Source organism: Gasterosteus aculeatus, chromosome 3 (genome assembly GCF_964276395.1).
Source record: "Gasterosteus aculeatus chromosome 3, fGasAcu3.hap1.1, whole genome shotgun sequence".
NCBI lineage: Eukaryota > Metazoa > Chordata > Actinopteri > Perciformes > Gasterosteidae > Gasterosteus > Gasterosteus aculeatus.
Genome location: NC_135690.1, coordinates 13673330 through 13687971, shown reverse-complemented (window position 1 = coordinate 13687971; position 14642 = coordinate 13673330). Strand labels below are relative to the sequence as shown.

Here is a 14642-nt window from a genome sequence, read left to right as displayed (position 1 = left end):
ATCTATTTTGTTGCATCACGGTTAACAAAAGTGTTGCCAGGATCACAAGTGAGGGACTCGTTTAAATGCACTGGTGCAATCCTACATCCAAGCAGAAGGCGCACGGGTCTTTTTTAATGTTTCCAAACTTGATGTCGGAGGTCTACGGCCAGTTTCTCCCTCTTCGGATACTCAGTTGTTTTTAAAAGAAGTCAGCTGCTGTTGAATGGAAGAAAAACCTCTACAAGTGTATAGTCGTCCATAAATGTTCAATGGGCAGACCATAGACATTCATTAAAAATATAGTGTTTCCCTTTTCAAATATATACAAGCGTCAGGCTAGTCTTACGTGCTTTCTTCACATGTTTTTTATATAACCACACGGAGGAAGCTGGGCCACTAATGAAGAACCATTAGGACCATTATGCCAACCCCACTGCTGGTTTGGTGCAGGCTCCTCATGCTCGGATTGTGCCACGTGTGCCTGTGGAAAAATAGCAGAAAAAACATCTGCTACTAAAGAAAGGGGATGTTATTCAAATATCTCAATTATGTCAGTAATTCCTACTGTCACTATTCAATTAAAAAATAAATCAAATTATTCCCGTAAGCATCATCTTCCACTTTGTTTGCTGAATGCTGGTTTTCTAACCTCATACAGTTTGTCAGTTTACACATTTTAAAATAATTGGGGCTGTGGCAAAGGAGACCAATTGTGGTGCTATTCAGCTCAGCAAAACAGCCGTCAGTCTGTCTCTTTCTTTGCATTAAAGTTTTCAAAAATGTGGGCTGAGAGCCCATTAAGGGTTTCATGCTACTTGTGAAAGAAAAAGTCATTAAAAACACAGACCCTTGTTAAAATGTTGATCCCTGTCAGATGCTTTTATGTTAGCACTTAAATTGTGGTTCAAGTTACATATAAGTGAGTGAACCATCAAGGGCTCACGCTGTGATTGTTATATAATGAACAATTCAAAAGTTCTGTTGCAAAGTTAGAAGAACAACAGCAAACTAAAACTAAAGCGTTAAACTTAATAAAACAAATAGTGACTTGACCGTCAGAGGAGCAGATCATGTTCTTGTCGTTGTCTTTTTTGTTGCCATGTTGCTTGTGTTAGTCTCCTCTGTATTTGGCGCCTTGCACACATTAGCGGGTGCACACGCGTCGTCCTAAGGTGGTGAACGCGGTACACGTTGTACCATGTCGCCGCTGCATTTAGCACACCGCTGTGCGTTGATCCAGCCTCACAGAGCTGCAAGTAAACCATTTTAATAATTGCTAACCTTATCCAGTCTGATCTTAACGTTGTCCCCCACAACCATCATTTGGGGTTCTTAATTAAAAGCGTTCTACAATTGGCATTCAATTCTGCCGCAAGTATTGTGTTCCTTTTACAGGTTGAAAGTTAAATGTTTCTAAAGCAATTAGACATGAATTGATTATTACCTGCTATTACAGACAGTTTTGTTAATTGTCTCCCATCTTTAATTGGTTCGTACTACAAAACTCTTCTACGGCCGTAGCAGAGTTCTATGTTTCGCTGATTCTGTGCAGCCGAGCTGTTGAAAACCTGCAGTTTGCCTTTTGTCCTCGTCCCAGGTTGTAAATGTGCATTTTTTGTTATTGGCCAATAGCGGCAGTTAACGCTTGCATTTTTATGCAAAAACGTCCAGGCTCTGTCATGTAGGTGTTGGTTTCGGTTACTAACGTTCGTTTTCATGAGTTACCGTGTATTTTACCATATCACGGTCCCTTTAAGGGGTGGCTCATCCTGGGGTTTCCTCGGGTTTCATTTTACATTCTGCACTTCCTGTTGCTGGAAAAACTGTAATTATTTAAATCTAGAAGTTTTAAAACCATGTGAAAATTCAATAAAGATGACCGTGTCAGTTATCAACTTGGTTAAAGGTTTGAAATGTATTTATCTATTATTGGTTATTAACAACACACAAAGAATTATTGTTTTATTACAATAGCAATTATTGCGTAAAAAAAACTATTCAATAATTATCTCAATACTTGCCGGTTCATTTTCAGTCAAACTATATCAATCAACTGGTTTCAGCTCTACTTTATAGAAATGTGATATGATTCAAAGCTACGAATGAACTTATGAACGTTATTGATACGTATCACTCTGCCCTAAATTTGTAAAAAGGATTTTGTTTATTACAATATTAATATATATACATTCAGTACACATTATACCTTTTGGACTTATGTCTATCCATGAAAATGAAATTAAAAAAAACACTTTGGAAAGAATACAACCAGACACAGTTACGGCTTCATATATATACACAAAATACTATTTATTGATATTTGGTCCCAAATACAACTTTAGGTGCAGAGACTGCTGTAAACTTTGTGCAAATTCCAGACACAACCAGATACACAGCAGATATAAAACCAAACAGAACATATGTGACTATCAGACATAGTCATTGAAATAATTAAAGCCATTTTAGCAGGCCATCATACATCGTATGCATCGTATGCCATCTGCAGCATGTTTAGGAGCCTCTGCCCATCACATGTATAATTACGCTCACAACAGGTGTTCTCCAGCGCACTGAAACCTGCAATCCAGTTTAGAAGCAGTCAAAGACATGAGCATGATACAAGCTCATAATTTTAACATACCATATATGAAGAATCCTCGGGATCCTAAGAATTTCACAACATCTGGAGCCGGTGACGACTTTGTATGGATGTTTTAAAAAATCCCCAAACTCTGACAACTATGACATGAAATTGTATGTTATTAGACAGCAAATAGTTGGTTTGCTTTCCACCCAAAAGAAAAAAAGATGTGGACTGCTGAGAATATCATCCATCAACTTCGAAGCCCCTGTCACTGTATGTCATCGTCGTCAAACAGATCCTCAAAATTTGTGGAAACGAATACCACAATTATTAAAACTACAGTCCCAAAAAAACAATAAAACACAGGCTGTATTTCAAATGCGTCGGCAAGCCGGACATTTTCTCATAAAGCGTTATAGGTTGAGAGGCTCGGAGGGCTGCAGGGTGATAAAAGCAAAAGGATCCTGTGGGTCTGATAGTTTGTGAGGTCAGAGGTCGGCAGCAGAAGTGTATGAACCTGGAAGGGCAATATGTGCCACATCCTCCGTTCATGCACGTACCCTACATTTAAAAGGGCCAGTACGTACGATTTCTGTGATCTATTGACAGAAATGGAATGGAATGTTCGTAGCCGGTGTCCTCTTCACGTCGCGCTGCTACGCCCTGTTTCCTCACGACACCAGAACGGACAAACCAAACATATTCGCATCACGTGACGGCCACGCTGGTTATCTGACATGGGCCGAGGTGCTGCCAGTACTGCCCGACTTCTGTTGCTCTTTTCAAAACAAGTACGGTCTGAAGTCAGTCTACATATGGTACATTTCGTTGCGACTACGCACAAGTGTTAGCACGGCCTTTGTTCTCCACTGTACACAGACTGCTGTTTTAAAAGCTGTCATCAAACACTCAGAACATAGAAAGCAGACCGCACATGACAGAAAAAACAACATACTTGGCTATACTTACCCTCATAAAAACAACCCTTATCTACAATGTAGGACAGGTACGGTCAGGTGAAAAATTCCTTCTGTTCTGTTGTTACTGCTGGGACACGATATCTTTCTCACAGACCCGGACCTAAACTATTCCTCCACAAAACCGCCGTAGCCCAAATGTTTCACTAATCGCCACAAATCTTTTGTGAGTGTGAAAGAACTGAGCCACTGTGACAACGATTGTTCGACATTTAACATCCCTTTGTACATGTAAGCCGAGGGATTTCGGGGCTGCTTTTAATGTGCATAGGGACAGTTAAGTGGTACACATCTTCATCAGAAGGGAATAAAGCCTGCCACCCTAAATTAGCCTCATACAAAGCACATCCACAGAGCTCCTGCAGAGAAGTCTGTGTGGAATCTGTGTCGCATATGGCAAGAAGTTGTGGACGTTTGATGTAGCTGAGCCTCGGGACAAGAGGTCGCACTACATTATAAAACGCAGTCGGTAAAAGGGGCACGGGGGTAAAAGGAATGTTTTGGGGCCTGTAAAGAGATTTCCTGCTGTGAAACCAGCAGCGCGCTGACGCCCAGGAGTGAAACAGCATCATGTTCTAATAGATTCAATCTGCCCTATTGGAAGATGACTTGACTCCTGCTCAGTTCACTTCAGATTACCTGAGCAGCAAAAGGAATTTGCATTGAAACAATATCTACGTGTAAAAACCAGTGAGAGGATGAGTACAGCCAAACGCTGTTGTAGGGCTTTATCTTTATCTGCAAATGAAAATAACTTTCAAAAAACAGCGACTGTTTGCGGTCAAATCAAGAAGAAAATTGCATCATACATCAACACAGCTGCCAAGACAAAACAACATTTGTTCAAAACTAAGGACTCCCTATATTGTTCTTTGTTTCTACATGAGGGTTTGTGTATTTGTTTATGACACATCCATCTCCAAGTACTTGCAATCAAACCTCTTCTTTATTTCCCAAAAAAAAATCCCTCCAATAAACAATGTCAGACTCCATTGATTAAAATCTGCCGAGCAGCATGAATTCCAGCGCTTTGAGGTACTAATGTTGCAGGGAACAGAGCATTTCTAGTATGAAGAACATTCAACGGCGCTGTAATATTACCAGCGGCACCACCAACTACTTGTCCCCGAAGTCGTCCCAGATGAAGGCAATAACCAGAGTAATAAACTTTGTCGTCTACAGGCACATGAAGCATTGTTGAAATGCTGGACACGCACCCAATCTGCAGCATTTCAGCAAATAATGTATCTTTGGGGACTAACCAAATGTATTATTATTATTATGAATTGTAAGATGGTCATAGCTTAACTAACTCAATGTATCTTTGAACTACAGTTCATCAAATATTCACACAGTTGTTGTTTTTTCATCAAATCATAGACCATGTGTGTATTGCATTGTTGAAAAGAATATAGCCACACATCTCTGGTTTTAAAAGATGTGGTTTGATTGAAGGCCAATGCCTGCAGATAACGTGGACTAAGTCAATGCATAACCAAAAATAAGTCTGTATTTTCCTCAACATTTCACGAGGGGCTCAAGTAGTGGTTTTGCTCTTAGGAAAAAGTAAGCAATGGCTCGTTGTATGTATATAGAGACATTGTTTGACATTGAAGAAGTCGGAGTGAACTGCTTTTTCATTTGCGGCCAGGTCCATCAGCAGTCCTGTGCTTCCCCCAGCCTGCCGGAAAACAAACATGCAGCGCAGAGGCATATGCAAACCCAGAAAGCCATTCAAACAGCAATTACTGATTTAAAATTTGTTTTTTATATACATCATTTGTGGTCAAACATAAATCTACAATGATGTTTTATTTTGTATTCTTAAATAATGGTCTCTAAATAAGTAAATGCTAAAATCTATTTTGAATAGACATGTGATAGCTATCAAATTTTGTTTTGATTATCTTGGTATGACTTGAATTATCGCCCAAAGTTGGCTGGGATGGACTCCAGCCCCCCCGCGACCCTGCGTGCAGGATAAACGGTTTGACAATGGATGGATGGATGTTATGACTGGAATTATTTAAATAAAATGAGGGTCAATACTGAAAAAATACTAAGTATAATAAGTATGTGCACACAGTTAAAGGCTCCTTGACTCAGACCTGAAGTGACATAATTCACTTATACACAGAACCATTTACCGTACAAGAATGATACACATACAGCTTAAAAACAACAAAGCGGCACAGGTCTTTGGTGCATTATATAAAAAAATATTCAGAGGAAATTATAGGGCTTTATGTGACAAAATACATTTTGGTTGACTGACTCATAATATTTAGTCAATTAAACAAATAGATGATTTAATTGACATATCTGTAAAGATAAGGTAAGAAAGGTAAGAAACCCTTTTAAAGGTAAGAAACCCTTTTTCTTGGTGCTTTTCCACAACACATTTAAATACTGTCTAAACAAGTTTTCTTATATTCTGCACGGAATTTAGAAAAAAACAAAGTTTAATCAACTAAATAATTCTTAATCGAGCAAACCAACTACGTAAACGACTAAAGAGGCCCCAGGAAATAGTTATGAACCCAAAGTACTGCAAAATTCAAGGAACATGAATATTGAATACAAAAACTACAATAAACATGTTATTCACTACTTCAGTACAACATAACGGGGCAGTGGAGATTTGAAGGGGGAAAGTAATAGATTACTTTATATACAGTGGCTATATATATATAATGATAATATTATAATAGTAATAATTTGCAGGTAAACAGTAATGGTCGTGTTATATGTTATAGATTTAACTGTTTATACTATATGACAGGTAACCATGCTGTCGGGGTTGTACAACATCATAACGTGACACAATGAATGTTTCCAAGGCGACACACTACGCTTCCATTAGCACGTTGAAACTATTAGCATTAGCATTTATTATTGGCAACCTTAAGAAGATTACCGTATAGTCGGAATTTCACTATTGCGGTATAATGCACCAAAAGGTGCAATAACGCCACAGTCTACAGTTGTACAGCTTATTGTTTATTGTAACGTTATATAAGTAACGTTAGCTAACGTCACCTAAGCTAATGAGCTAGCCAGCTTAGCTAACAGACCTCATCCAGATCAACGGAGGGCCCCGCTCCCTCGGGAAACATCTCATCCACCGCTGGTTTCATGGCCGCGGTTGAGATTGAATGATCCTTAGGGTGCATCGATGAACCATGGGGTGCTATCGCGAACTATTCATCAAATGATAAACTAGAGAAGCTACAGAAAAGTGGCCACACACAGACAAGTTGATGCGGTGGGCTTTAAAAATAAATCCGACACAGAGGTTAGTAGAAGACACAAAGGTTCCGCTTCAGGTGTTCAGGTGAGCTGTAATGGGTCAAATGATGGCCTAATTTAGTTTATAAACTTGGCATCTTTAATATCAGGTCTATTTTGACAACTGCAAAACATCCTCCTGAATTCATCTTTTTCATGTACAGTATGTTCATATTTCATGTATCATTTTGCTTTATAGCTTGTTTTTAGCAAAGGTTCTTTTTTCTTTTTCGAGGTGTTTGTCATTGTCTGACGTAAGGGTCCAGAAAGGTCAGCTTGTAAAGCGTCCTGTGGCAGATATAAAATTTGTGAAATTGGGAATTGATATGAATTTACATACGGTTCCATAACACATTATAATACCGCAATAAAGCTTGCAGTTTATCACCATAGCCTACCATTTGTTTTATGCATAACATAAACATCACTGGCAACCTTTAACTCTAAATGTTGTTCAGGGTATAATTGAAGTAAAAATAATGTCTCAAGACATAAAATAATATTTCATCACAAGACAGTTTTAGAGGTGTATAAAACCTTTAAAAATAATACATTTTCATATGTTGATGAACATTTTTATGGAAGAGATAAATAATTGTATCTCCTGTCAACAACAGCACCATCTTCTGCTGCATTTCAATCACTGCTTAGACAGTTTTGTCACAGTCCTTCTGCTTGCTGGGAATCATCCTGCTCACGTCAATGTCGTTCTTCGCAAAGACCTCCATGGCTTTCTCCATGGTGGCTTCCGGCAGGGTTCGTGTTCGGCCCAGGATCCAGGCGAAGTCGACGTGGAAAAGCCTCAGGATGTCGGTGCAGGAGTACACCAGGGCCGAGTTCACGTAGTCAGTGGACAGGATCCAGTAAGGGGAGTAGGGCAGAACTGTGAGGGTACAAAACAGAAATTAAAAGCAGATAACCTACAAATAGTATAATGTCCATTTATGTAAAGAACGCCACGAACATCTTCATCTTATTATAAAAGCGCCTGCTCACCGTAGGAATAACTTATCCCCAGTTTAGCCGGGTTCTTCATGTCCTCGATGACGCCGGCCCCTTCGATCTTCTTCAGCTTTGCTTTTCTGTTTAATTCCACAAACACGCCATGTAATATCACCTCCAGATTCCATGATTAAACAAAGAAAAGTGCACGTAGGACTTACAGTATTTCAGAGCTGACCACTCGAATCAACTTGTCTGTCTTCAAAGTGAAATTGGTTTCGATGCACCGACCCTTCTCAAACTGGGCCGGCAGTTTGGCAATTTCAAACCATCTCCCCATGAACTGTGGGTGCAAAGACAATACAGAGCACTGTCAGCGGAAACGATGAATAAATCGACACGCGTGAGTGGACTCAGTAGAAAAAGGTTTCCCCACTGGTGGAAAGTGATATATATTTTCTCAATTACTCTATTTTATTACAATCTTGACTTTAACTTTCCATTTTATGCTATTCTACACTTTACATACATTTCAGAGACAATGTTTTTTCATTTTAAACTTCTAGTATAAAGTACTACTACAGTGAAACACATTATATGTCAGATGTGGGATATATAAATATTTTCTAAAAAAATACAAATATAACATTCCTATATTACAAGAGAGAAAAAGTTGTTGACATTTTGATTAATAAATGTTCTGCCTACTACAACATTATGATGAGTTATGAAACATTAATTGTCTTGCCAAGAGGATGATAACAAGAAACTTGCTGTTAAATATAATCATGAACGGCATAAACATCAAATCACATTTAACACGATAACTTAATAAACATACATACGTAATTATTGACAACATTTTAAAAACAAACAATTATAGCAGTGCTTCATGCAAATAAATACATTTTAGAGGCTTTTTTTAGATAGAATATGCAAACTTCTCATGTCATCCACCGCCATGAGTCATCAGTCGACCATTTATTTATCATTTTCTCGTTGACGTGGCTTCTACCTGTTTCAGGTCGAAGGCCGGTTGAACCTCCGGCTCCGGACATGGACCCCAGTGAGGAACCTGAGCCGCGATCAGCGGGAGGATGAACGCAAACACCGCGGTGAAAACCACCTTCATGTCGAGACGGGCCTTTGTTACCTGCAAGAGGAAAAGGACAAGAATTGAACAAACGTAAATAATTCAATATAAACAACAAGGTTTTCATGTGAAAAGTTTACTAGAAGATACATTCATGTGCAAAAAGAAATACATACAACAATAACATTTTCCCTTAAAGTAACTTTCCAACTATTTCCATCACCAATCATCCATTGTTACCTCTGTGTCCCGGTTGGTTCAGTATGTTCTCTCCCTCCAGCAGATTCTGTTATTTGAATTAGAGACGTGGCTCTCGGGGAGGTTTTGCAGCGCTGCACCGTTGTCATGTCAATGGGTGCCTTTGTGTAGAGCCCAGCTTCATTTCAGACATGAAGTGAACTATTAGCAAAGTGGAGTCATGGGAGACACACCAGTAGACATTTATTAAACAATTGGGATGTGTTTCTGGTTTAGGTGAATGTGGAGTCTTTTTGAAATAGAATATTTGCGGATTTCTTTAAGGGACTAGAACATCATTATGTGGTTCAAAAAAAAAGATTGAATGTATTTTCCACCCCAAGAAATGAAACGTCCAACAAACTGATACATTAGATTTTGCCTAATTCAATAATAATTTGTCATATTGTCGTCACAGCTTATTAATGTGATGTTGTTAAAACACGTGCCTCTATAGACTGTAATCCTGTTCTTTCTGTCCACTACTACTATTGAAAGCTTTAGTACGACATGCAGACATACGTTTCTACTGACATCTGCTCGATCCCCACTCTACATCTCGCACAATTATCAGGTTTTAATGATTTATTATGTCACACATTACGTGGAATTGCTCCCAGAATATTTGACACATACAGTAATCATTGTTACGGCCACATGTGTTCCCTTCAGTCTGACCTTTTTTCCAAATTGTCATTTGAGTCCTTTGTGTTGGTTTGTGTTGGTTTTCAGCCAATGTAACTGGTGACTCTCATCCTGTCAGTCATCAGGACTCCACGTAGTCCAAGAACAAAGAGTTCAATAACATCATTCCACCCGTGTTTAATTGGTGGTGGCTTGTGTTTGCAAAGCGATGGAGTGTAATTACACAATGAGGTATATAAACATCATTCTTCAATTCAATTTGAACAAATTCAACCAGATTCGTAAATTAGTGAATTTATTTTTCTTTGGTTTCGACCGTACTCCACATATTCTTACACACAAGAGGCTGCAGGACTACCAGGACTGTTGAACACTCAACAGGATCAAAACAAAGATGGAGGAACTGATTTCCTAAATGTATCAATTTATTTATTATGTTGAAAATGGCCCCAGTAAAATAATTGCATTTGAGAAGCTGAAACCATGGAAACCTTTGGCAAGAAAAAGGAGTTAAATTATATTCTGTTAATCAACTTCATTAATTAATTGACCTTGTTTTTGGCTTGTGTAACTTATAACACAATGCCATATTTGATAAACTCTGAACAAAAATGATCATTTTAAGTGAGATTCTAAATTATGTAACATTTTTAAACTGTGTTTTTCTTGCTTTGAATCAAGAGCAATAAGAAAAGCCTCATTGGATGTGAAATAGGAAGTATTTAACTTACATCACTATCAATCCGATTAATCAGTCAATCAATCCCCGTTTCTCATCCATTAGATCGAACATAAACAGAATTATTAAATGTGTGATAGTGGAATCAACGTGTTACAGCAACATTCATGGATACGTGTGATGTTTGGGCTCCAGCCACCTGTGTACACGCACACACACACACACACACACACACACACACACACACACACACACACACACACACACACACACAGAAACTGAAAGTCCAGCATGGGGAAGTAAACACAAAGTCATATTTGCTACACAAACGCACACATAAACCTTGGGAATGTTACCTTCTGCTGCTGAGGGACAGCAGAGGGGACAACACCATCTGTGACCTTTCACCTAAATTGAGAGGACAGCCTTCTCGACAGCCACATTTGGGGTTTTTATTTGTTCAATGATATTTTTAGTAAAATATATTGATTCGGGACTCCGAGGGTCCATGAACAGAGGACTGTTTTAATTGAGGTGAAGATAAAGTGCAATTATTTTGTAAATGATTTATACAGCCGCTTTGATTCATTGACATCCCTTAACAGAGGGTATCGTATTCTGATCTTGTTGTAAACCCTGATAGGCAAGTTTGTGATTTGTGCCTAAAAAACAAATTAGAACTAACACACTATCTGATAACTACATTTAAACACTGGACCCTTGCAGGACAAATCTGACTCACACTGCTGTACTCAAGATGAACAAGCTGTCATGCCAATGTCATGATCTATAGAACACATATTTTTAACATTTTATCATTATAATTACACATTATAATAATGGATATTCATTAAATTACATCCATCCATTCATTCATTTAATGTACCTTTGCTCCATGAGACGAATAATAAGATGTTTTTCATTGTTTATTGACTGGTTGGTGTTATAACAGTGACTGAGGGGACTGTTTGAATAAGCTGACCTTGGACAAAGATAAGAATCCCACTGCCTATGTTTTTATGGTTTTGGTCAAACATGCCTGAGAATGTGTCACATTTGACCATCTTTCCAACACCTTTATCGCTGCTTGTGGTGATAGCTAGAAGTTTAATAGACTCATCACCGCTGCAAAGTGGTTTAAAAAGCCTTTCCCGCACTTTGCTAAAGCAGGGCAGTGATTAACAGTGACCACTGAGGCAGAGAAAGCAGCTGTGGGAGTATCAAGAACACCTGAGGCACCTGTGCCCAGTGAGTCTTTCCTTCACGCAGGTTTGGCCGTTAGTTGATGCCGAGATGGCTCGAGGTGAATGAAAGTGGTCCGATGAATTAAGTGGTCACCTCAGACGGCACCTATGATTGGAGATTGGGAGATTGATGTGTTGTTGGTGATGAAAATCATACTTCCTATAAGTAATGTCCTTCCAGGCCGAAGGACTAGCAATACATTTACCTTACTGCTTGTTATATGAATTTAACAGCTGAAGGCGGCTGGGAAATACCGTCATTGATTTTCTTTGCTGAGGCTTGGAAAATCAATGGCAGCTCCATGTTTATCCAGTAAACACGCTGCTAGTGGGTGGTGAGCTTAACTTGGCAAGAAGACTGGAAAGTGGACACTGCGATTATGGCCACAAAAAAATGTGGTCAATTGAAACCACGTTTATTGAGCTTTAGAGTCGCTAAGCTAACAACTACCTGTAGCGTAATGTTTACCGGAGACAAATAAGTATCAATCTTTGAATCAAACTTATTTTCGGGCAAAGATGTAAGTGAATACACACATTTATTAAATTGCACAATCTATAGAACTCTTAATAGTTAAATGGACTTTAGGTTTTGGATGATTCATGAGACCATCTTTCCAACGCCATGCAAATTTTCCCTGGGATCATGACTTTGGGAAGGAAATGCAAAATATTTAAGCTGTGCAAATAAGAAAATGCAAATTTTAAACTCCAACAGATCCAATGAGGATAAAAGTGGTCTCTTCACTCCACAACATGAAAAATGCATTTCTTCAGTTCACAGAACATCAGCTTGACTTCTTTTGAAACTGGTTTCCTGTGTACAGGAGCACCAAGATATTTAGATATTTCGGATCGTGTTTGTCATTTTTATTCATCTTGTGAATTATTTTTATAATTATTTTGTCAGTTTTTAACAATAGTTGCTCTTGAGAAAGTGATATAAAAATGGAGTTGATTTTATTGAAATGAATGCACTGAGAGGAATTAATGAGATACATATTTAATTCTACAGAGATCAGGAGGGGAGTCTTGTTTGAACAGGTGACAACTCTCACACTCATTCCCCCTCCTCAACACGTTTATACACAGACAAGAGGAGGGGCTGAAGGATGTGGTCAATAGGTTCATTCGATCCATAAAAGCTCCTCACCACAGAATGATCTGCACACCGGTATTAACTCTGATTACATACAGGTGAACAGACAGCAGCCACAACTCTTCCTCCTCACAACGCCTGGAAGAAGATCTCTCAGTAGAAACTCCTGATTGTCAATAATCTTGCTGTTTTGTTGTCTGCAGGTGGTATTAACAAGATGAAGGCCATGCAGGTGATTTTCTTGACTCTTCTGGTTGTCCTGGTAACCAGCGCTCAGGTGTTGAAGTCCGGCAAATGTCCCAAACCAGCTGTTCAGGCCAACTTTGACGCTTCCAAGGTCATTACCAACTTCATTCGCTACTGATTATGTAACTGACAACGTTCCCTTTTCTGCATTAATAAAACGTTTCTTTTCTGTGTTTCCTCTGCAGTACCTCGGTAAATGGTACGAGATCAAGAAGATGCCAAACCGCTTCCAGCTGGGAGAGTGCAGCACTGCCCTCTACAACCTGAAGAGTCCTGGAGTCATCGAGGTCCTCAACAGCGAGCTGCTGTGAGTGCATGTTGATGCCGACATTTAACATTTCAAACTCTTAAAAAAAAAATAATGTGTGTACTTTCCACTCAATACTGACAGTGTTTCATGTTTGTGAAAGTACATAATCTAGTGAAATTAGATGAAGACTAGATAAGGCAACTGTCTGGCAACTGACAACTTGATTTGTTTATTTTTAGTGGCGATGGAACCATTAGTTCTGTCGTTGGCACTGCCACAGTCAAGGACCCCTCTGATCCTGCCAAGCTGGAGGTCACCTTCTTTCAAGGTGAATATCTTTCGGTCAATGTTTGGTACTTTCTTCTGTATATGTAATATCCCAGCAGGTTTCACTCTTTTTTACTCGTCTCTCTTGCAGGAACTCCTCCTGGTCCGTACTGGGTTCTGTCCACAGACTACGAGAGTCACTCCCTGGTCTACGGCTGCACCGACTACGGCCTGTTCCACCTCGAGTACTCGTGGATCCTGAGCAGAGAGCCCACTCTGCCCGAGGAGACCTTAGAGGAGCTGGATGGCATCTTGTCCTCGATCGGAGTCGACGTGAACAAGTTGGACCCAACCAACCAGAATGAGGCTTTCTGCAGCGCCATGCACAAGTAAACAGAGATAGTCCCGTTTCAGCCTCTGCAAGACGAGGCGACTTGGATCCATGACGAGATGACACACAGCTGCAGTGTGAGCTGCTTCCCCCTGTGGATACATCAAGCAAAGTCATTGCAATAAAAAAAGTCAAAAGAAATGCATGCTGCTGTGTTATTTCTGCTTTAGACCCACAGGCCTTGTTCTGAATTATAAAGGAAAATAAATACTACAACTCACATTTCAATAAATTTAAATTATCAGTGTGAGAAAAGGCACATTTTCTCTTTCCAGGGGGATTTCTGCCTTAATGTTTTTTTAATGTAAAATAAAGTAATTACTACTAATGTGAATCCTTGGGAGTCAGAACTGATTGAAACTGAAATCCAAATTGATAAATTAAATTAATGTGTAATTTGAAGTACTTTTTAGCGACGGTTTCTCTTCAACAAACTAGCGTTAAACAGCAAGTATTGGACTGTACACGACTAGATGGTGACAATAAGATAGTTTGTCACCAAGCAAAAGAAATTCTTCTTTTGAATCAACGTCAAAAATACACATATAAAACAGTGAAACACATACACACGTAAACAATGGAAATTAGAATCGATTAGAACAGTGCTGGCAGTCAAGACCTGTTTTAATATGTTTAGGGTGACGATAGAGTACAATTCTTTTGTAAATAATGAATCTGCTGTGTGCTGATCAGATTGAAAAGCCTCAGAGGCCAGTTT

General features: G+C 39.1%; 2 protein-coding genes across 3 annotated transcripts; one reads left to right on the top strand and one right to left on the bottom strand.

Annotated features, from left to right (window-relative positions):
- Positions 1–6803: 6803 nt before the first annotated feature.
- On the bottom strand, positions 6804–9267 carry apoda.1 (apolipoprotein Da, duplicate 1). The gene is made up of 5 exons (XM_040171978.2): positions 9107–9267; positions 8789–8926; positions 7995–8116; positions 7828–7913; positions 6804–7714 (listed from the first exon to the last, which is right to left on the bottom strand). Exons 2-5 carry the CDS (start codon positions 8903–8905, stop codon positions 7479–7481), a joined length of 561 nt encoding a protein of 186 aa, XP_040027912.2. The 5' UTR covers positions 8906–8926; positions 9107–9267; the 3' UTR covers positions 6804–7478.
- A 2841-nt stretch (positions 9268–12108) lies between these two features.
- On the top strand, positions 12109–14065 carry LOC120816638 (apolipoprotein D). 2 transcript variants are annotated; one of them, XM_040172406.2, is made up of 5 exons: positions 12109–12192; positions 12974–13107; positions 13202–13323; positions 13506–13594; positions 13685–14065. In XM_040172406.2, the coding sequence occupies exons 2-5, from the start codon at positions 12988–12990 to the stop codon at positions 13924–13926; spliced, it is 573 nt and encodes a 190-aa protein (XP_040028340.2). In that variant the 5' UTR covers positions 12109–12192; positions 12974–12987; the 3' UTR covers positions 13927–14065. The 2 variants fall into 2 exon arrangements, with proteins under 2 accessions (XP_040028340.2, XP_040028339.2); XM_040172405.2 differs by lacking the exon at positions 12109–12192 and adding an exon at positions 12760–12868.
- The last annotated feature ends 577 nt before the right edge of the window (positions 14066–14642 follow it).